The following is a 24,576-nucleotide window of genomic DNA, read 5'->3' on the forward strand; positions in this document are numbered from 1 at the left end:
CAAGACACACAAGAGTAAGAATATATTACAAAATTATCAGTGATAAAGCAAACACTTTCCAGAGACACAGCTCTTTGAATTTTCATAAGTTGTGATATTCATTCTTTATTCGTCAAATACAAACTTGATGTCAAAAGGTCAATCATTTATATTAAGAATAAAAAGTTAACATTAAATGCTAGAATTTCCAGTTCCTCTACACATTTCTTGTCATGAGAATTAATTCTGTAGATGGTAGAATAGGTTTGTTACGTACATAATGAGTGAAATATGAGCCAGAAAATTGATGATCAACATCACCCACATTCTACATGAAAGTAATACTAACATTACACAAAGAGGAAACTTAAAGGCATATTTTCAATTTTGATGAAAATGTCATTTCTTATCTCTGGGAAATGTCTGGCCTGTTTTAACAGTAACAAATTTAATTAAGTCTACTCTCTTCCTGCTCAATAATTACACAAACAGTTTATATACTAATTAAGGATTAAGAATCATGCAATTGTTTAATGTTACACTGAAAGTTACACATATCTTGACTACATAAAATTTATGAAGTGTACAAGGTACATATAATATTTGTTAATAAATAAATTCAAGTTGCTTGCAACTACAATTCCTTTACAACATGATGACTTTCTGATTTACAGAACAAAGTCAATTCAATAAAATGCAATAATGGTAAGCCTCAGTGTAAAATTTGAAATTTAACAATCCCAATGCAACTTCCTTTCAACTGATCTAAAAAAAAAATTTCTCATTTCAGACATGTAACTTTAAGGAAACAGGGTAAGGTTTGTTTCCTTCGTTGTCTGTACATAATTACAGACCTGTACCTCTGCTCAAATAAAAATTTAAAAAAAAACTACAGCTTAAGCTAAGAGGTTCTTCTAAAAGCAAGAATGCACCAACATAGGATTTTTAGTAACAGGTGCTCGATACCTATTTATAAACAATGGCCCGCTTGAAAAACAAACACGCCTCACAGCAGATATAACTTTCAATTGGTCAATTGTTAGGGGGTAAATTTACAAGACATGCACATTTCAGTTTTTCCAACTAAAAATCTAAAGAATAACATGAACCTACAATGCTCTCCTTTCTTTCTCACTTACAAATTATAACATTAATTAATTAGCTTTATGAATTCCCTATAATTGCCAATTAACCCTGAGTCATTTTTGTTTGAAACTATTCACAAGCCAGCTTGCCATCAAAACTGCTTAGGGCCACTGCAAATGCTTGTAGAGCACACATTGGGTAACTGTAGTCCATAGTAAACACATCTTCTGCTACCCGGCCAAACTGCATAATTATGTAATCAACTGGAACAGCAAAAAAAGAACTGACATCAACTCCAAGTACACTGAGGGGTAAAAGCTATAAACGGATGTCATTGCAAGTTTATGATACACAAATTGATCAATTTATCATTCTAGTATTATCCTTTTACAACCATAACTGTGTAACATTATAGCAGAAGAAAGCCCAAAATATGCAACAGTATTAGACTGTAGATCAGGGCAAGATTCGATAGATGAGCAGAGTAAGATGGCTACAATAAATTTCTTTTGGGCTTAATTTAACACAGCAATGTACATAAAAAGTGTCAAAAAAGCAAAAGATAACTCAAGAAAAGTCAAATATGAAAATTGAACAATCTTGAATTTAATACCTAGAAATGTAAGAATTAACTAAAGATAATTACATGAAAATTGGCTTACCATTAGCATCCATTACAATTTGAAAGTTCTTAACAGATGCTTGAGTCACTCTTCCATGAAAATTAAGGACATAAGATTGTGTATCTGGAACCAAAGAAAAACATACTCACCACCATTTCTCTTCAAAAGCCTTTTTTTAGATCATTTCCTCTATTCTTTTTAGAGCTTCCAAACATCAAATTGTAGACCAAAAAGAATTTAACTGAAGTTTCTTTAAATGCTTTCAGATCTGAGGTCAGATTTCACACTAGCCCTGAGTTAACTCAACCCAGCTTTGTACAACCTAGTCCAGGTCTCCAGGTTTAAGACTTAACGCAATATCACCTTAGCAACTGGTTAGATGTTTATACTGAATATCTTGTTCCAGATTGATCAGTGAAGAACAGATAGTTAGGTTATAGAGTGCAGAATAAAATTTTAAAATAGCACTTCCTCAAAATTAAAGTTTTTAAAGATCAATAATCAATCATGATAAATTATAGAATATTTCAAAAACCTAAAATATGGTTTGTCTGTCACATGCAATTACTTCAAGCATTAATTTTTCCAACCCACTGAAAGGTTTTTTTGAGTAATTTGTGCACCAAGGAAGTGTAAAGACAAATGTTGGTTTAGTGATTTTGTTTTCAATATTAAAAATAAAAATTACACATAGTCACTCATAATGTTTTTTGAAAAAGGTGGTTTAGTGATTTTGTTTTTAATATTAAAAAAACATTCCATGTGGTCACTCATAATGTTTGTGAAAGGTTTTCATACTGAAATTGCCCACAGTTCGTTCCTCACAAAAAGTTTCAAAACATTAATGATTTCCATAGATCAAAAGACACTAAGTACATTCATGCTATTTCCAAACCCTTAAGCTTTCTTACTGTACTGTAAACAATGTAGTGAAAAAGATCATGTTTACCATCATTCCAAACAGGAGTTTTGTTATGTAGCTCCAACAGATTCTCGGTTTTCCTGTTCTTGTATCTTTCCAATAAACCATCATTGTCCTGACCAAGAGTATATACCATTAGAAGTTACTTCTAACATGTTAAACTGATAAACAATTTGATACATAACTGTTGCTCCTCAGCCATTTACCAGCCATCTCCATTCTGCTAATGGTGATGAATATTGTGAATCAGACATACAAATGTTTCACAATCATTTTAATAGAGCTGTACTTCAAAATCAGTGTTTACCTTACTTGGAAATGCAAGAATATTACATTTATTTAAATGGAATGATAAATATAAATGAATCGCAAAAAACAATTATCTGCTAATTATGTATTTTACAATACTTCAAAGAAAGTAAGAAAACATAATTAGCAACAGCAGATTTACAGAACAAAATATAAGTCATACCGACATGGGTCGTACTGGTATTCTCTCATGATCAATCCCCATTTTTGGAAGAATTACTGTCATTTTGCGAGGACCTTTAAAGCCAAGAACATTTGTATCCTACAAGATAAAAGAAATGTTTTTAGTAAAACTACATGGGCCTTGTATTGATTAGCTTGACTCTTTCAAAGGATAAGTACAGCAGCCAGGAATGAGCAGGGACACTAAGCAACCTTATGAAGCTTTTTTTTTTTTTTGAATAGGTACTATCCATATAGTGGTTTCAAAGGAATTTTCATGGACAGATGACGATAACATGAGAGCATGAAGGTCTTGTAAGGGATACCAGCACAGTAACAGAAGACAAAAGAACTTCTTTAGGACTGTCATCTAGATGGGCCAAGTAACAGACCTAGTTCCATTTTTGCAGGTTTCCATCCTGACCTCTCATGCATACAGAGATCTCTGCTACCATTTACATATTTCTTCACACTGCCACAATGAATATATGGCATGTAAACCTACAATTGTACAGTGTTCCTGACATTTAACAATTTTCCTAGAAAAGATAATGCCAAACCCCTTGCTCAATTAAAGAAATGGAGGGTTTTATCCATGGAAAAATGCTCTGACAGTGTTAAATGCAATTTTCATGTCCGAAAATGGGTAAGTAATAAATTGAAAAAATAACCAAAAAATTAAACATGTTTTTTCACTACAGTTGATGTACTGGTTGGATGGCCAAGAGGTTTCAGAACTCATTGGGCTGGTTATCCACTGTCTAACCCAAACTGCGGTTTTAGGCAAGCAGTGATTCTCTTTAAGATGGTTGATTTTAAATTAAATAAATGTCCTTCTATTATTAGCTTTGGCCCTCTTGACACTGTTCACAACAATGTATACTCAGATTTAAGGTTAGGCTAAATTGAAGATGGCTTACAAAGCAGTTTTGTTAAAACAACAGCTAACCCTTGTTTAAGTGACTGGCCCCTTGTGGCTATGCTCTGTTGTACTTACATAAATAATAGCTGCCACTTCTTCCCTAATATTTGAACCATCAGACATGACACCTCCTTTTTTGGGATTCACGCCACTGTTGAACACTGTAAATCTTGTCCCTACTAAATTGGATCTGTAATAAAAAAAAAACAAACAAACAAAAATAAATGTTAAGAATCTTGAATTTTCCTCTTCTGAAAAGTAATGAAAGCAAGTGAATCATAACATAACACAATTAGTGATATATCATAAGTAATGTTACTCAACAAGTTGTGTTGTTAGTAGTGATGTTAGTAACACAATGGAATCAGTTGTGTTGTCAATTTATGTATAGTTGTAATTAATAGTCACTGTGTTGAAAGTGAAGTAAAGTAATAAGCTGGCAATGCTGTAGGTATTGTATTTTAGATTGTAATAGTATTGTATTGTCTTCTTTGTAAATATTGTGGCAGCTGTAATAAGAATAGAAAATTGAAAAAGAAAAAAAGACAGCATTCACATTAAAAGAATGTTTGATTGAAGGCCAGCCTAATATACACATACTAAGCAATAGTATATACTTTGAGTTAAAACTAAAATGTACCTTAATTTTCCAATAAAACTCTCTCCACCTCTTGACAAGTCAGTTGCATCTGTGCTTATTAGATAGTTAGAGGTTGTGCTCTTTTTTCTCTTGCGACCAGCCAGAAGGAATATCTGATTTCAATTCAAATAACAAATTTGTTTAAAACAAGTCAACTTAGTAACTATCATAAATTTTTATAAAAAAAAATTCATTGTTTTACAGTATCAATTACACAATGAATCAAGTGTAAGTTTAAGGTTTGCTTTCAGTTGTAAAACAATTATTTCTTAACTCAATGTTGTCATGATCAAGCCAATTAAATACTAGATGCAGTACCTTCTTCCCATCATCTTTCTCCATGTGTAGGAAATAAGTTGGATACATCCCTCTATCCATTCCTTTCTTGTCTCTTGTTATTCTACATTTAATTGGAGGTTCATCTGGCTGGGCAGGTCTATTGAACAAAAATAACTAATTGACTGAAAAGAACAGAAAATGAAATGTTGGGTTGCTACTGGAAACATTGATTTTTGAATGTTTTACTGTGCACTAGCATGATTGACTTCCTACATGTAGCTGAGGAATTTCCTCATATTCTTCACATGAACTCCAAATTAATAAATAACAATTACTCTGTCTTTATTGGTTGAGTTTGAAATTTAACCAAGATAATGCAAAGAAGTTCAATCCTACTATTAATATTCAAACTTACCGAAACACAAACTTATCAAGATCATCAATCATTTCAAAATTTGCGCTAGGTGTTGTTGTAGTTGTATTTGGTGGTGATTCTCCATTGCTGGGTGGTACCTTTGAATTCAGGCAAAATGTACACAATCATGTAACTTGCAGACCTAGAGGTTTTTTACATGTGTGTACATATTTTTAAACATGTAATAACTTTAAAGTGCTTAATTTAAGAAATAGCTAGCCAAACAGAACTTCACAAAAAAGACAAAGTAGTTTCAAAAACTTCAGTTCATCACATGACTCCAAATGTATCTTTTAACTAAATGCTTTGGGCACTGAAACATTGTAAGTAGGAAGATGTCCCTCTGGCAGGAGTGTTTTTAAACAGAGTTCACTAAGATAACTAAAACATTAAGTGGTAAGACTAAATCAACACAGGCCTCATTTCGCAATACAAAGTCCTGCTTATCACAAGTAGTACAGATGAACCTGAAATTTGTCTTCACAAAAGAGTCTATATTGCATAGTACATAGTAGAAAAAATAAACAAACCCAAAAGGGAAACATGTATATCCTAATAAATCCCCTTGGAACATCACTGGCATATTAAATGCACTAATCCTACTGGGAGAGAAAACTTTATTAAAGTTTACTACAGCTGTACCTTTTTTTGTTTTGTCACAGAGTCATATGAGGGTGGAAGCGCATTAGACTGGAAGCTTGGAGATGGGGTTCTTGCCCTTGCAGGTGCTATCACTTGAGAGGAATACTCTGGTTCATCAAAATCGTCCTTGATTCCCGCATAATCAGCACTAGATGATATGCCCATTGCTGCTAATTTCCGTTCTGTATCGGTTGTTTGCTGTTAAAAAAAAAAATATTGGAAATAGTCAAAATTAATTTTTTCATGGTGCTTGGGTAAATGTGCATTGTAATAAGGTAACCATACTCTTCTAAAAATGCCAAACCTTGTCACCTCATTTATAAGTAAATTACATGTAAAACAGATGATTAAGTCTTGAATTAACTTTTCTGAAGTTACATGTAGTAGATCTTCTTTAACAGGCTTAAAATTCAAGGTGTTAAATAACAACCATTAGATGGCAAGATTTGCTGGTTTCAGGTATACCAAAAGTGCTACTATGATCAAATTTAAAAAAACACTTTGGAAATAGTCAAAATTAATTTTTTCATGGTGCTTTAGTAAATGTACATTGTCATTAGGTTACCATACTCTTCTAAAAATGCTTAAGTTTGTCCTTTCATTTACAAGTAAACTACATGTAAAACAGAAGATTAAGTCTTGAGTTAACTTTTCTGAAGCTACAAGTAGTGGGTCTTCTCTAAGAGGCTTAAAATTCAAGGTATCAAATAACCACCATTAGATGGCAAGATTTGCTGGTTTCAGGTATACCAAAAGTGCTACTATGATCAAATTCCACTCTGTCAAAATTAAGGGGAATCATGAAGAATTCCATGAAAAACTTAAAATGGTGTTTTCCAGCACCTATCATAAAATTCAGAAAACAACTATACAGCCTAGAATCCCTATGTTCAAACATTGGATGGCTTCATTTTTTCTTAGTGTAACTGATTCTCAAATTTTAATTAATTAAAATATTCCAGCAATTCACCCTACTTGCTTCTCACACACTTGTCTTATTGATATGCAAAATGGACAAATGTGAAACTTCATGAACTTTGCATTTTAAGGGCATCTAAAGTTTCACCCCTCCAACTGTAACTGAGAAGAAAAGCACACAGCACACCTAACACACAAGAGATAATTAAATGTATTTTTTTGGCACATTTGTTACAAACCATGATAATGATCCAAAAAAGATGTATTTAGATAAATTAATTAAAAAATACTGAAAGCAGTGTTGTAACTCACTTTTGCACGTGGAAGTGGTTCTTCTTCTTCCTCTGATCCAACATTAACAAGTAAACCACCCACGACAGGTTCTGGTGGAGCAGTGTAGTTATTTACTGGACCATCTATACCTAATAATAATAATAATAATAATAATAATAATAATAATAATAATAAAACACATACACAAACAAATAATTAGGACAGTTGTATATAATGGGGCACTCACAAGGACTTCAAACTGCAAAGTTATGAGAAATTATCTTGAATTTTTTAAGTATAGTTACATCAAACTGCTATATGTAAACAAACTTAATGATTTTGAATAGTTAAATCATAATAAATGTATTATTATGATTAAAATTATCTCTAGGATTATAATAATGATAATGATCCTGCTCACACCAAGGTTATCCTCCTGGAGTAGTGTATTTACAACTGCATAGTTTTTTTAGCAGATAAAAGACAGAGTCCCACATATACTGGTGTGCCATCAAAATATAAACCACTGATCAATGTCTCACCATGTAGTTGTGTTCCACCCAGAACAAGGGGCATTCTTTCAGAATGGCGGGACTTTGGACGTGCAACATCATTGGCTTGGACCATTCCTTTAACCAAATAAAAATGTCCATGAAACTATAACTGCATATGAAACAGTGATAAATGCAAGTACTGTATGCAGCAAATACTTGTTCGCATTTTCTCTTTAAACTAAGGTTTAATTCACCAAACATCCAAATCCATCAAAAACCAAGAGGGATCAAGCCATGTTTAACAGTCAAACAAACATTTCCAGTAACAAGTTATCTGTTGGAAATGTGTAATCATAAATAAAAATGAATAATGTTACCATCTGAATGAAAAGTTTTATCTTCCCCATCAATTTGCTTTTAAGTCTAGTGATTCTTTTTCATTCCAAAAAATACATGTAAACAAAGGTAGCTGCTGCCTACAGAAACTAAACATGTAGATACATGTACATTTAACTCATTAATTTTTACCTTTTTATTCTAAAGAACAAGTACAACACAATAATGCATGGTAAAAAATGGCTGTGACATGATCAATCCACAACCTTGAAAGAATCGACATAGTTGTAAATAGTAAGATATGGTTAAAGTTAATTATGTATCTTAATACTGATGATAAAATTATTTACATTTATCTTAAAAGTGAGTTTTCATCGCCTAAAGCACCAATAGCTACATATACAAAATGTTCTGCTCTGTTTCACCTCACATTACCATACTTTTTTTCCACAAAGAGTGAGAAATTAAAAATTATGTATTTTTTGTCAAAAAAACTGACATCCTCACTCTTTGTTCCTTCACCTTGTGCACCTGTTTTACCTAATATCAGATTGTTCAATCTTTAGGTGGATCACTGGTAAACATGTAATTGATTTTTTTGCATATCTTCAAAAATCATATTTTGTCCAAGCCAATAGTCTGAAACAGTACACAATTTGTATCATTTATGTGTCAATTACTTGTGTTTTTAATAATCCATTTGAAAGAAAAATCTCCACGCAGATCTTTTGTTTGTTGGTATAGTAGGTACACTAAGTCTTGCAAAAATGAAGGGATAGTAACTATAATCCTTGTATACATCTTAAATCATGAGATACACTTCATTTGCAGGAAAATTATTTTAATGAGTAATTAATGCCTTAGGGAAATATTTGTAAGAAATATAGGGAAATTTCCTCTATGGTGAATTGTTAAATTCATTTCAAAGTCCACACGATCCTTATTCTAATTACTTTCCTAATTTGAAGCACAAAATATACAGTAAAAGAATTGTGCAGTTTGAAATAGGTGTACACACTGTACCTTCTACAGTTGACACTGTAAATTTTTCATATTAAATAAACTGAAGAAGTGCGCAATAGAATAATTACAATTTACCATCCACTTTGTACTTTTCCACCCATTTATTGTAAACATTGTGTGCCTTTTGAGGAATTTTAAAATAACAGTGCCTTACTTCAATTTAGCAAACCACCTGACACTGCATATTATTTTACATTTTTCATCAAGTTAAATTAATTGTAACAGAAAATGTCTAGAATTGAATATTTCAAAGCTAATTAAAGTGTTCAATTACAAAAGAAATTTGGTCTTGTGATAGCAATTCAGTTCATGTGCTACTAGACAAATTCATCTATTTTTAGTGCATAAACTATAAGACAGTATACATGCACTCCAATTTATCCAGTGCATTGGTTCCATGTTATATACACACATTCATTGCAGTGCATTTCCAAATTTCACTTCCATACATATACACAGTAAGTAAGTGTGTACATCTGCAGCTGCTTCTGCAAAAGGGTAGGTTGAAATATACTCACATACAATGTACACTAATGAACAAGATAGCTGGCCAGAGTGCTCTTTATGAAAATGAAATAAAACAGCCAGTTTAAGCAGTATGTTTGCTGTGAAAAACCCTGAACAATTCAAGTCTTCTGGAAAGGAACACCTTCATATGTAATGCATGCACTAGGTAAAACGTAAATTCAAACATGAAAAGAGCACAATAATTAAATAACAAAGTAAATAAATAAAAGTCTTAACAGGCTCAAACAAGAAGGCAATTATCGCTAGAAAATTGTTATTGGTTCCTACATGTATATTCTAAATTAACCATGTTTTCAAGTTGCACTCATCTGATTGGTTCTACAAGTAACACTTCCAGCTCACAATTACTGTCATTTGTGCACAAATTATGCAATGTTGTTAACTACATACATCTGGTTATCCAAAAAAGTCTAAAGCAGTAAAAAATGGGAAGATCTACAGAGTACATGTAACTTACAAGAAGGCAACTCAGACCACTTATTAAGAGAAAAATTTAACTGAGAAAATACAAATCAGCAAGTTTCATCTTACAAGTTTCCCAATGTGAACAGTTTCAAAACAAAAACTAACCTTGAAAATTCTGTAATTTTTTGGTTGTTCTTATTTTTCCAAACATTGCATAATAATTTCAACAATTATTATAATACTGTAGAGCACTGTGCTGACCTGAGAACGTTTCCCACTGGTGAGCACTATGTAATACATGTGTTAATTTTTATAGTATGCTACATACATGTATACACTCCTGAATGTAAAAAAAAACAGTTTTCAGGTTTAAAAGCATTCATGCTGGTCTAATGAGCAATTTTCTTACAAACAATAATTATGGAAATATGTTGGGATGAAACAAAATTAAGGTAACTGATGCAAGTTCGATGCAATTTGACCTGAAACTCACTTCAAACTTCATTATACATGTATGTTATGCCACAACATTAACTATATGCAATTCAGTAGCATACGGATACATCTACCATGGTCAAACTTACCAGGTTGAGCTCGCTTCATTTCATTTTTTTTCCGCATAATTTCTCTCTGAGAAGTAACATAGACGACAACATTTCATATTGTTTGGGCAGGTAGTCATACAGTTTCAAGGCCAAGTTATACTAAATAAGCACACTTGTAGGTTGAGAGCCATTTCTGTTCTTTGAGATGATTTTCAATCAAAGAAAGATGATTTGGGACTAATGTCACCAAGCATGGGACAAAGAAAAAGTTCCAAGTCCCAAATAAGGAATTGAACCTCAGACCTTCAGATTCTGCACTCTGTTGCTCTACCACTGAGCCACTCTCTGTGGTGAGCGAGGCTATTTCTACATGTATGTTCATATGTGACGTGCATTCTACAGAATGCCATGATAAGCAATGTCAAATGCATCAAATGTGTAAATAGAATTTAATAGGAAAAGTGATAAAATTATCAAGCTTTCAACAAACTAGATAAAGATATTCTTTGTCATATTATGAGCGTGGTGCAAAGAAAAATTTGTAAGTCTTATGAGGAATTCAGCATAAGATCTACTGATTCCGTACTCTGATGTTATACCACATGTAATTCACTGAAACTGTCCTGTAAACCTACAAACTTAGTTTTCACAATTTTACCAACAAATTGGTGTAGGCCTAATTCCAATACCAGAAAACACTCAAATGTTCAGTACATACCTGCTGTTGTAACTTCCTTTCACGGACACTGTTCGGATTGACCTGAGGTACATCATCTTCATAGACACTGTAAAGTATTGCACCAAAGACTTATTGAATATAAAAAAATAAACACTTATCTTTCAGAGAGACAATTAAGATATCTTACACCTTATGGTTCAAAGCTTTCTCTAAATTAAATAAAACAAGGTTAATTTCATTTTGTTCTGCAATTGTGATTTGCGTTTCCCTTTATCTCAGACTATTGTTGAAGATTGGAGAACAATTACATTAACCTGATCAAATGTTTATATCTACTCTAAGTTCACTCAATCAAGGGGGAAAAATCCTCTGTATAGCCTTTACTTCAAATGAGGTCTCTGTAACTGAATAGTAAAGCAAGTAGCTGGTAATCACACTGCACCTTCGACCAATATCAAATTTTTATTTACCCCATGTTAGAGGACCATTTAGATAAACATTCAGGCTCACATTTCGACCAATATTCATGACAATGTAATTAAAAATAAATTTAGAATTCCAGGAGTTATAGCAATTATTCCTCAGAAAGTAAGATTTACCTTCCAATTAAATTGGACAAGACAATTTTCATGTTTCTGTTCGACAAAAAATTGCCCTCTTTCCACACAATCATGCAAAGTGCATGTAAGAGCTTGAGGAAAAATCTACTGCATTCTGACAAAAACACTATAAACTGTGAATATACAGTAATGTACATAATAATTCTTATCTTAATTAAAAAACACTGAGATGACTAATCTGCTTGAAAGGCAGAAAAAATAGTACATAATAGTAATATTGAGTACAAGTCAAAACAGCTTCTGTCTTAAGCAACACTACATGTAATTTTGTATATCATCCAGGTAAAAGCACTTTCTAGTAACAACATCTTGATGCAAAGAACAGAACACTAAAATGTTCTCACAAAGAGTAAAATGAAACAGTGTCTGTTCAGAGTCTTACACAAATTATAAGCAGTTCACAAGTTGATAGCAAATGCAACTGGAAAGGAATATAAGTTGTAAAAAAGATTTGATCAACAAGTACACATACGTGTAGCAACCATTATTCACTATTAGCAAGTAATCTTAGTTGCCCTAAGCCTACTGATGACCATGTCATCCCAAGGTATGGTCATTAGCTAATTCATGGTTTACTAAAAACTGATTCTTTAGCTCAAAACAGCTGTGCAAAATGCAAGGCAGTTGATCAGTTGATAATACCATAATTATCTTACCAGAGCTTCAGCCCCAGGACTTTTTTGGCTGTAAGACATGTTTTGTTACATACTGTATTTACTTGTGTATGAGGCAAACTTGTGTATAAGTTGACCCTCCATTTTCAATGTCAAAATCAGATTTTTCATCATTTCTAGTTGAAGAAGTAAAATTCAGACCAATAGAAATTTCCCAAAAAGTTAATCCCTTATTTCTGAGAATGTATTGAAAACACAGTGAATTAAAAAGACTGCAGAGCAAAATGTAATCATGTATAACAAGACTGCACGTAATTATTTCATGACAGCACCATAAACAGTAGTCAAGCTGTATGAAAAAATATCTGCTCTATAGATCAGAAGACACAATGGAAATCAGCTCCAGTAGGTGTGTGTTTAAGCCACTTTATTATTTCATACCTTTTGGTTGACGAAGAATGCGCTGAAAACTGATGAAACTCAAACACAATTAGAAATGGTTTCATAAGCTTGGTTTTCCTAACAGACTTCAGGCAATTGTTATACTAATTTCTTGGATTGCTTGGGTCAGGTCTTTGTGTATGACTTGTGTATAAGTTGAAGGTGATTTTTTGGGCTGATTTTTCAGTCATAAAAGGTAGACTACTGAACAAGTAAAGAGAGTAAATATGGAATAGTTCCTGTTATTTCTCTTGCAGACAAAATATGTTGTGATTTTTCTCTTTAATTGGTTTTATATAAGCAGTTGATGTCCATTTTCCCTTAGTTCAGAATAAGATTTATTTTGATTCTGAATACTTCACAGAAAAAGATGGTTTTTAAGAAATTTACAAAGGAAAACAGACACCCTTAAAAGTGATTCTTTCTTCCTTCTTCTAGTCATAATTTTTTAAAGGTTGTCTCACTTTTACTTAGAGATATAAATCTGAAGAAATAACATCTTATGGAACAACAACCATTTAATTAATGAAGATGAACAAAAAACATTCTGAACATGAGGAAACAGGAACTTCTCTCTTAACAGGAAGCACCTGGATGCTTGCAAGTCCAATTGGAAATAAATTTAGTTCTTTAGGAGTCATTGAGGCAAATGAATATTTCAAATTTTCTCTTCCACAGAGCTGTGTATAAATTTGCTGAAAATAAATTTTAAACATCATAGTAATATCATTAAAAATTCACTAAATGAAAAATAAACACCTTTTGAACATTTTGTTAATTCAATTTTGAGGTTTCAATGGGGTCACTCTACCCTTTAAATACCAGTTTTTTGTTTTGTCTGGGAGGAAAAAAACATGCAAAGCTATATAAACATCATAAACTCTTTTTTGCCAACAATTACCAAAACTCTAGTTAATACCCTAAATGGTAAATACTCTAAAACAAATTCTAAACCACTCTGAAATTCTTGAAAACTAGAACAATTACAGAGCTGATAACAAGTTTGAAAGCACACTGTAGATATGAAAGAGTAAGGAGCCGGATTTTCATGGATACCACTTTATTTCCTCAAACTACCGGCACATGAAAGACTAGGAAATACTAATTAGCTTAAGTTTCCCATTGCTCCACAATGTTCACATCAACCTTCAAGCAAATTCTGATTGTAGCGATGATTCACACATCTACAACTGTTACTGATACACATACATCATGCTTTCAATGCCACTGAGAAAATTAGCAAATGGCTGGTATACAAATTTCTTTGATGATGACTCAAGAATTGTTGATTTTTCACAAGCATGTATATGGTAAAATGAATTTTAGGTAGCCAGCTTAAGATGGCAGACTAACCAGTGATTTTAGACACTACTCTGGGAATATTAATCCTTTAAATAACTGATAGCTTACATAATGAAAACTCAAGATAATAGAGATGCAATCTAAATTTTCATTTACACATGGGCAGAAATCAATCAAATTTGTGAATCTCTAGCTGGACAGTGAGGGATTACATCAAGCATATATATGACGTACATGTTATAAATATACCAGCAAGGCAAGGAAAATCAAGAAGTAAATGGAGAAGACTCTCTGGGGATATGATCTGAAAGAGGGGTGAGTAAACAATGAAGATCGTTTCTGTCTCTTTAATCCTGTCAAGAATCCATGCTGTCCTAAGGAACAGTTCTATGAGCATCCTTACCAAGAGAGGGAGAATTTGCACTGTCCAAAATAATAGACTAATGAGTTAAGTTATGTGACAAATAAGGCACTTTAAAACAGTTACTTATATCAGTGGCAGATCTCAAATGAAACTCAAATACTCCAAGGCTAAAACAGAACAACAATTCTGGAGTAGGGGAAACTCAGAACTATTTAAAAATGTTTTAATTACGTGCAATGAAGCATTGCAATTGAAGTCACATGGGCCATGGTGCTCTTCACTTGGAAAATTGTTCTGTACTGAATCTGGTTGTACAGTTAGTTCAGTTACAGTCTGCAGTTTGAGAAGCAGCTCTATTAAAATTTATATATTAAAACCAAGAGTTGTAGCAATGGCTTGCAATAGAGAAATTATAAACACTTACTCTTCATGTGTTGAAAGAGTAGAAAGGTAAAGATACAGGATAGGATTCATGATGCTTACTGTATATATAAAGAGGCAGTAGCTGACTGAGATTCAAATGTGTAATAATTACTTTAACCATAACAAAATACATTACGTACTTATCCACAGAGTGAATACTTTAGGACGTATTTAAAATTGTAAGAGATTTAATGCATGATTAAACGAAGATTTTTACTCCTCTACTCCTTAAACGGTAAACTTTTTCAATGATATCACCTTTCGCCCCCTAGTTCGCCTATGGCCAAAACAAATCGCATCGACCCACGATACTAAATTAAGGTTTCAGTCAAAGGAATCGTCTAAGGCTACTAAAAATTAGCGCTATAAACCAATTTTTCAAACTTTTCAACCCAAATTATAACGTAAAAAGCCAAAACAACACTTTATTAAATTCAAGAATTAACGGCTGTTGGTACACAAATGAATACTCGAAATCAAACTGTATCAAACAATTTGATAAATATTGGTCAGCAACCATTTGAAGGCTTAGCAAGAGTGAATGTAAGGTAAGTCACCGAAAACTTGCACGACATTTACCTGCGCTAGGTTACCTGCAACTCTCTAGGCTAATGCTAAAGCGGAAAAGAGTAATCGGAGCTTAAGACACAACTTGAGTTGGGGATTTTCTGTGGTGGCAAAAAAAACGGCCTACTTTGAAACAGTAAGTGAATGAACAATCCAAGAGAAGATAGTCTTAATACAAGAGCTTCGCTGTACAATCAATGAAAACACCTGACACTTCATAACCTGTTTTGCTCGCAGATTATCATGGCTGAATCGAGGAAATGTTTGGCACTTCTAAGAAACATATGCTGTGCACTCAAAGTATAACCGTAAATAGTTTTCGGCATTTTAAACATATTCCTCAAAATTGTGGAAAATTCGATCAACGACAAATCAACACTCCAACATGTATTTCAAAAACACAAATCGGCAGACTTAACTTCTTTTCCGGCGATTGAATGAGAGAGCTAACTTAGGACATAAATTCATTTCTGCGCAATGCCACATCGCGAACAAAATCGGTATTTAACACTGGTAAATGCACATTAAGAGCAGAAGTAAGTAACATCTACCTTCCAGGCGGTCCACCCATGGTCCAAGCGCTGTGGATGACAAGTAATTGCAAAAACTTCTTAGTCATCGTCACCGACATAAAACGCCATAGCGTTGCCAGGGAGTGTATGATGGTTCTGAACCGCAATATCACATCAAAATCGCATGAAAAACGAACCGCATGTCAAACTCACCTGTTCTGGCCAAAGCTTGAAGACATAGTGAGAGATAAACAGGCTTTGAAATTATAGAAAATTCGATAATATTTTAAATATTCTGCTCAGGGAAATGGCTAAACATAGACGGAACTCTTATAACTATGTTCAAACAAGAGGATCGCGGTTGTTCAAGCGTTTCTTTGTCACCCCTTTTCATTGGTCAGAAAGGATCACGTGACTAAGGTGCCCTCATGAGCAATACAGAAAGAGAGCAGTCTGAGAACGACTGCTGTTAGGTAGCATATTGATGTAAGATCAATCTTACTCAATCAGCTTGACCGCACTTTCATACGTTTACATTTTTCAGTGAAGTTTAGCGCGATCGATGTCATTGATAGAAGCCTCGTTTTGTATTAAGCTTAAACTGTAACACGCATTAGGTCAAGAAAATATATTTAAAATTTAAAGCTTTCGTATCCTTTGGTACATTATATCATAAAGAATTGAGATCAAAACACCGTCTCATACGAGATTAACCATACTGAGAACTTAGACAGAGGAAGTTCTCCCACCTAAATGAAGGGCGTAAACAGTGTCATGGGGAGGTTGGTTCTGTCAGTGGGAGTATGCTGAAAATATTTGCAGAATTTAAATATTCCTTGCCATCGCTTAATCTGCACATAGCTTATTTACTACAAACCGACAAAGGAACTCAGCACGCTATTAAGACTACTAAGGTTAAGATTGTTGGCGCAAAGCCAATTTTTTCAGTAGTCCATGCTGGGAATAGAGTGATGGCCTTCATGGAAAACGTTTGTCCATTTTACGGCTTCGGTTGACCGGCTAAGATGGCAAAAAAATGACATATTGTAGAAAGGAAAAACTAACCAACCAACTTTTCTTACGACTAGCGGTTAAAATTTTCCAATTTCTAAGCCTAACGGCTAATTTTCTTGTATCTGTTTTGTTTTGCCGTTGTACGGCTCCCCATTAACCCCATTGAGACCATCGGAATACGGAGCACGACAATAAGTCTCCATTGTAGTTAGCAGCAAATGGACAGCTGAAGCACGATTGTCTTAGTATTAAGCTAGATAAAGCCCCCCCCCCCCCCCATGTGGAAAGAGCATATTTTCGATGTTAGAAGCAGTATCGAAAGTCCCTGGTGCTAGAAGAAGACATGCGCCATTTTCTCATGAACAGTTTCCAATGACTTTCTACTTATAAATCGTTAATCTTACGACGCTGTCGTCATTACAGTCGATGATATGGGCAAATTGTGACCAAGTACTCATAATCGGTCTTGAGAATTTACCATAGAGAACTTCTCGTGTTACAATCAGATCTGGCATGGTAATAAAGAGCTATCTGATATAGATAAGAAATGCCCTTTTTTAAGAAATGAAGATCGGCTCTGTTGTCACCTAAAAACTTAGCTGCGGAATACTTCACCTCCGAAAAAACTTTCCACGGATCAATCTTGTCAAAAGGGAAAATTTAAGAACTTTGAAATCATGATATTTTTCATATACATCTTAAGATTTGCAGATGTTGTCCTCTGTCCCCCCCCCCCTCCCTTTAGTGTCTAAGGGCGACACTCAAATACATCGTTTCTACTATTATTATAATAGGTGAAGTCATCTATTTTCGAAAATGTTGTTAACTATTGTATATTCATTATCACGAGCTCAGGGACCAGTCATGAAGGGGAGGGGGGGTCACACGATTTATTTTTTTTTGGGGGGGGGGGGCAGTACAGAGAGGGATCAGTTGTGGTTAATATAGTATAAAGGAGGACTATAGAAAGTTGATTGCCAATTAACTGCATATATGGTAGGGAAGTGGGGGGGGGGGAATCAAAATATTGTTTTAGAGCCTTATGGGGGGAGCAGGAGTTGTATCGTGACATGGCCAAAATCCTCCACCCCCTCTCCAACGATCGATAAATAATGGCTGATCCCTGAGCAGGCAACGCGTTTATTTGCGTGTCTTTTATAACTGCTATATGAAAACAGGAAAGTTTCGATTTCTCAACTAATGGCCTTTCTATTAACCAATCTGGATTTTTTAAAGTTGCTGTACAAGAAGGAGGACTTTGAAAATATTACAAAAAGAAACTAAGATAGTTGCCGACAAAATTTCCCCTTTCCATAATGTTTTCCAAACTACCTAATCAATTTTAGGTAGATTTTCTGAAAAAAAAGGAAAAGTCGTTAGAAAGTTTTATGGGAATCTCGAGGTGGTATCCGAAAGGTCTGTTCGGGCCAAACCCACAAACAATTAATAACTCACTTTTGGTGTTGAGGCAATAATAATATTTTCTTGAGAGGTAATGCAACTATTGATACTTTCATGAAGTGGTAATTAAACTAACAGACCGTCGGAAAATGTTTTCAAAGGAATACTAAGCGGTCCGAATATCATGAAAATTTCTTGCTCACAACAAACGTAACCTCATCTGTTTCTTTCTTTTACAGTGAGATCGTGCATCCTACCGAAACACGATAAGATTTTGAGCCTCAAAGCTCATAATACTCTAAATAATTGCTGGCATAAATGTGTTTAGAATGTACCAGCATTCAATACATAGCTGGAGACGAATAAAGGAGTGGCCTCGATGAATCGACAGGGAAATGCCAGACCCTGTTCAACCTCTGCGGTTGCCTCTGGTCCCACATGACGACGTGAAGGAATAAACGAAAAAGCTGCGACAGGACCACCAAAGACACCAACATAAAGAGACATGCAGGTACAACTCCGAGTAAAGCGAGCTCAATCCACTGAAGCACTTTGAACACGTTTTCTCTTGGACCACCAATTTCTGTTCCTTCGGACACTAGAGACGCCTCAGCCAAGCTAAAGGTGGAGATGATGACCAAGGCGATTAGAGAAAATGTTTCACAAGCGTTGGCGATTGGGTCTCTGAAAGGCCTCTTGTACAGATGATGCAGCAAAATGGCCAAGCATGCAAAGGTAAGACATAAGAGACGCAACATAGGATCAGCTAAGAAGGAATGCAGACACAAGAGAACCAAACGCCGCGCTATTAAAACGCTTTCCCAGTACAATGTCCCTTCATCGTCTTCATCAGGTGGTCGAAATGGTTCGTGAAGGACCTCTTTGATTTCTTCAGCTCCCTCAAGGTGTACTTGTGTAGGTTCCTTTTTGATGCAGAGTTGAACGACCCAGTAATGTAGGAACGGTAAAGGCAGTATACATGCCATGGTCAGTTCTCTGGTTGATATTATGCGTTCATTCAATTTTTTTGAGCCCCAGAATAGGACGAATATAAAAGGAACGACAAACACCATGATAAAGGAAAGCAGAGCATGCTGCCACCACTGCCAGCAAAGGATGTTCCCGTCCAGGAAAAGACGCCATTCTGATTTCACCTGGATACAGTTCATCAGATTCAAGGACACATCTGTAAGCTTTTCATAACCAAGAAGTAACGTTTCTACTATAGCTGCCAGATACAGGTTGACACGTGGATGGTCGACGCAACCATTATAACTCATTGCTTTATGACTGATGCAAATCAACGAAATACAAGCAATTGTTCCAAAAACTGTCAAACTGGAGAACAGTCGTTTGGTAACTGCCGTGAGCCCAGGAAAAGGACAACCAAAGTTTTCCTTCCATATCTCAAAATTAAACAGAGATATGAACGGGCGTACAAATGTTACTTTGTTCATCAGATCTTCTGGCGAGGTGGAAATTAGAAGTAATTCTACGGTTTGATAGAAATAAAATATCGTCTTCACAAGTGCATGATCGAAGTGCTTGCCGCTATAGTGCTGCTCATCTGATGAGTGCAAAGACTGTAAAGGTTGACGTCCGTGATTTTTGGGTCGAAACCACGCAGCATTTCGCCATAAAATTTGAAATATACAAGGTCGTGTGATGAGAAGGAATGACAAGCAAGTAATGTATACGAGACTAAAGAACCAAAACCAGTTGTTGTGACAGTTTTCCTCTTCATGACATTCAGAGGAAAACATGGCTTCCGTATAGCCTTCTCTGCACTGACCACAGAGGAAGCCAGTCCTGTAGCCATGGCAACTATTAAAGCTTCTTGGGCTTGGTTCGCAATATCCCAGAGGACAAATCTCAAATTTCACGGTTGGTCGACGATCTTTTGGCTCAAGATATCCCCAGAAGTTTGGTTTTGCTTCGATCTCACGAGTGCAGTTGCCCCCGTAGGGACAGGGGATACATTGCTCGTCCACTGAAGTATCAGAAATATCAAGAATTGCGTACACTTGCTGAAGGTTATACAATCCGACGGAGCATCTCTTGCAAGTAAGTTTGTAGGTATCTTCTATGGTTGATCCTGAAAGGCTAACGTTAAACGCGTTTTCAAAGAAATAACCCAGTGGACACGTTATGTCGGATTTTTTATCAATACGGAGACTTATCCCAGATCTCAGAAATAATATCACGCTTGCGTCAACCTCAAAGTGTGATTTGAAACGACAGTTGGTGATATTCACAGAAGAGTTTGAGTTCACATCAGAATAGACAAAAGCTGATGCAAAATAATCACGTGGATAACGCTCGAATCGACTGTTGTTAAGTATTACTATTACATGGTCCTTGATGTGAATGTCCCCACCGAGCCCCTCAACAGTGTTATTACTGAAAGTAACATTTGACAACGCTGCTGACGTTTTTTCGAGTGTTATTATCGACTTTAGTACTTTGTTGCGAGAGAATTTTGTGCCTTGAAGATCAAAAAAGATGCTGCCAGCTACGCTATCTTGTTCCCCTTTCGTAGTTTTGGGTGGGTTGTTTCGCTCCTTGTAAGGTGAAATTGAAAGTAAATGAGAAACATCTTGCCTGGAGTTATCTGCGAAGTCTGAATTGTTGATGGTCAAACTTCCATTGTTCGCAGAAAAGGAGATCAAAGATCGATTGTTTGAATGGAACTGCATGTAATTCATCGACATATTCATCTCACGTGCTTTAATGTCAATTGCAGGAGAATTAGCCCCCTGATTTGCAATTGTGTTATGTACTGAACAGTTGTTCATTTGGATAGTGACTCTTCTGAGCCGACAAGTAGAACTCGTTTTATCACTGACTTTGAGTATGAATGACTCCACGTTAATTATTGACAGATTCTCCAGTGAAATCGACTTAAAACAGCCGCACAGGTTGATGCCATGTCCAAAGATGGTAGTAAAATTATTTCTGTGGAAAACCACTCTACCAACTGACAGCGAACTGGAATTGACGTCTATCAAATAATCGGGAGAAGGAAGCGAGTGATTATCTCGAAAAGTGCAGTTATCAATTTCTAACACGAAGTCAGCCCGAGAACGAAATTTGATAAGTGGCTGTGATCTTTTCCGGATGAAATGCGAATGGGTGATTGATATCACCTTCGAATCTTGCCCGGTGTTGACATCTGTAATAACTGTTGAGTTGGTAAAGTTGCTATTTGATACGTTCATGGAGCATGCTCCGTTACAGATAAGACTGGCTTGCACGAATATGGTATCCACAACTTCCAAACGGCAACTGTCGTAACAGGCGACACCAGACTGAACGGGCACCATCGTAGGGTTTGCAAAGGTGCTGTTCAATACTTTCACAGAGCATGAGTAATTACAGGTAACGCCGCTTTGATCGAATGACGAGTTCTCAACTTCTAAGTTACACGTTCCATTACAGGTAACACTAGATTGAACAAATGATAGATTCTTCATGGTAATCGTGGGTACAGAGTCTGTCTTGAGTCCGTCACCAGTAGCAGGAAAGGAATAAGATCCTTTGGTGGGGGAAGTGTGCATGCCCGTTCGTTCAGGTTGAAACGATGTGAACCGAATCTCGCATGAGATATATGCAGGCGCAAACCAGCTGGAAATAGTTAAATTCTTCATAATCACAGCACTAGTGCTGTTTTCTGGACCACACTCGTAGCGATTTTCTCTGGAGTCTGTTCCATTCAGGATAAGAAATCCACTCTTTTTCAAAGAATAATCTAGTGTCTTACAAGGGTCGTACGGTGAGCCACAGCGAGGACTGTTTGCACCTGTAGTGTGAGAAACGTAGATAGGAGAACTCGAAGCACCTACAAAATAGAATAATTGATGTAGTTAGTTCTCTTAGATAACCGGCGCAAGTATGGATTTTTTTTGCATTGCACAACTAGATTAAGGATTAAATGAAGTGCCTAAACCGAAACACGCTGGGAAGCATTCCTAAAGCTTTGTGACAGCCTCAGTTGATGTCGAAAGCTATTGGCGGCTTTTTAGCCTTTCGTTTACAAAATCAAATATTAAAATAGGCTGATAGTATTTAGTTTTCATGCTATAATAAAAAAACAGCTATGCGGTGTTCACATTCCGCTCGGCATTAATTTCAAGACCCGAACAATTACTTTTCGGTTTCAGCAATAAAAAAGAACTTCGTTTTACAAGAGTGATCCAATAAGGAATTCAGCCATTTCTCTATTCTGGATAAAATAATTTTTTTTGTCAGATAATACGATAAAGTTCATCGCTAGCATGAGTAAGTCGAGTGAGGGTTAATCGCGACACCGAATGAATCTACAAACAGCGGGACTTGATAAGAATACGAATTCTTGTTGACATATAACAACCACCACGATGACTTCTTGTTACAGAGAGATTTGGTACGTAATTGGAGAGAATGACTCTTAAACTTATAATCACACAGAGCCAAATAGAAGAGTAAAGAATGCAGCAAACTGGATCAGGAGGTAAACAAATCATGCATGAATGCAAATAGTCCAAATAAAATCCAGTTTTGAGTTCTCAGAGGCTGAATTGGCGATAGCTTATAAAAATTGTGCTACCCTGAGTTACTTAGTTTAAACTCTTTGTCGCTAAAGAAAAGTAATGTACCTGATGAGATAATCAAGACACAAACCAGAAGGTAAATGAGACATCTAGGGAAAATGGCGGAGGCTTGTTTTTCCATCTTGTCACTGTCTCTGTACAGTATTCAGCTTGGTAGCTGAAAATTTCTCTCTTTAGCTTTCTCTCTTCACAATAAGCTGAACGATAGGTTAGAAATACTAGCCTTATATGGAAAAGATGACACAAAATTTATGAATTAATATCGATTTTAATTTCTTCCGCTTCAGGAAAAACTAACCATCAAATTTGAATTGAATTACAATTGAAATTAATTCCGTGCTCTCCGCGGTGTCCTTACGAAATCTGTATTTCCGTCTCCTTTCCGCATATGCAGTGGAAAATACGCCTTTTTTCCATCATCATATTGAAATAGCATAAAGCTGAAATAGCATAAAGCTGATTTTTGTTGTACATATGCTAATAAAAACCATTTTTTCCTATCGAAACTTCTACATGAAACTCTCATCAGTCGTATTGTAAATAAATGAAATACCTCAGGAATTGAAGAAAATCTGTGCAATAGGAAGAAGACTTTAGGAAAAAAAGTTCAGAAACATCCAGAGGGAGCTAATTTTCAAGCCATTTTTGAATGATTGTCTAGAAGGAAACAGACAAGATACGTTTCAGCTTTCTTTCTTTTTCATTTGGCAGCTTTAAGGAAAAGGATGATTCCGTCTCATAATCGGTTAACTTCAGTATTTGTTTATTTAATTTTATCATGTTTATGCGGAGGTCTACCAAGCGGATTCATTTAATCTTGTATTTGACTTTTAACAGTTCGCTTCTTAGTTATGGACTTTTGAGCTAAAAAAATTCATTCCAACACCGCAAGCTCGACTCTAGAGCTAAATTTCTTTCATCTAAAATGAATTCAATGTCGCCAGAAATCATTTTAAAAAAAACCACATGTTCCCATAGACTGGTACAAGGTAAAAAGTGATAAGATCAACAAGTATGGGTTAGAGTTGAATGGTACCAGGAATGTTAATAGAAATTACGACAGCTTTTTGAGAAGCAAGTCTCTTCATCAAGCCACTCAATTTATTGAGGTATGGTGACTGAATCTCTTTTAATATTGACGGTTAAATCAACCAGCCTTCCCTAGGATTTACGAATAGTTATTTTTGTTGTTGTTTTTTTAATTTATTTGATAGATTATAAATATCTTTCCGTCGAAAGATTATTTTTACCGAAGAAAGCTCATCAAGAGTGGAATTTAGTTTCATTAGATTGTCCGTGATAGTCGATGTTACTCAGTTTTTTGAGTAAAAATCACATGGTTACAGAAATTTGGTTTCAAATACGTAAAAATTATGTAAATTTACAAATTTTGACAGAATATTAAAAATTTTTTACCGCACTCGAAATACTTGGGTGGTATTGGCCGCTTGGCTTGCTAAAAATGATTATGTTTACTGGGATTCAGTATCTCCCTATACTAACTACGGAAGATTCAGAGAAAATAGCCCCTTTTAACATTTTGTCGAAC

The 24,576-nt window shown here is 35.1% G+C and overlaps 2 protein-coding genes across 3 annotated transcripts; both read right to left on the bottom strand.

Annotated features, from left to right (window-relative positions):
- Window positions 1-58: 58 nt before the first annotated feature.
- LOC131796826 (tubby-related protein 3-like) lies at window positions 59-16,385 on the bottom strand. The gene is made up of 15 exons (XM_059114431.2): window positions 16,237-16,385; window positions 16,063-16,092; window positions 11,220-11,286; window positions 10,541-10,586; window positions 7,713-7,799; window positions 7,210-7,319; window positions 5,980-6,177; window positions 5,338-5,435; window positions 4,962-5,079; window positions 4,644-4,756; window positions 4,079-4,193; window positions 3,083-3,181; window positions 2,638-2,725; window positions 1,728-1,811; window positions 59-1,328 (listed from the first exon to the last, which is right to left on the bottom strand). Exons 1-15 carry the CDS (start codon window positions 16,260-16,262, stop codon window positions 1,195-1,197), a joined length of 1,413 nt encoding a protein of 470 aa, XP_058970414.2. The 5' UTR covers window positions 16,263-16,385; the 3' UTR covers window positions 59-1,194.
- A 1,655-nt stretch (window positions 16,386-18,040) lies between these two features.
- Window positions 18,041-23,170, bottom strand: LOC131796789 (uncharacterized). 2 transcript variants are annotated; one of them, XM_059114390.2, is made up of 2 exons: window positions 23,098-23,170; window positions 18,041-22,276 (listed from the first exon to the last, which is right to left on the bottom strand). In XM_059114390.2, the coding sequence occupies exons 1-2, from the start codon at window positions 23,114-23,116 to the stop codon at window positions 18,780-18,782; spliced, it is 3,516 nt and encodes a 1,171-aa protein (XP_058970373.2). In that variant the 5' UTR covers window positions 23,117-23,170; the 3' UTR covers window positions 18,041-18,779. The 2 variants fall into 2 exon arrangements, with proteins under 2 accessions (XP_058970373.2, XP_058970372.2); XM_059114389.2 differs by having other exon boundaries at window positions 23,073-23,163.
- Between the last annotated feature and the right edge of the window lie 1,406 nt (window positions 23,171-24,576).

Source organism: Pocillopora verrucosa, chromosome 1 (genome assembly GCF_036669915.1).
Source record: "Pocillopora verrucosa isolate sample1 chromosome 1, ASM3666991v2, whole genome shotgun sequence".
NCBI lineage: Eukaryota > Metazoa > Cnidaria > Anthozoa > Scleractinia > Pocilloporidae > Pocillopora > Pocillopora verrucosa.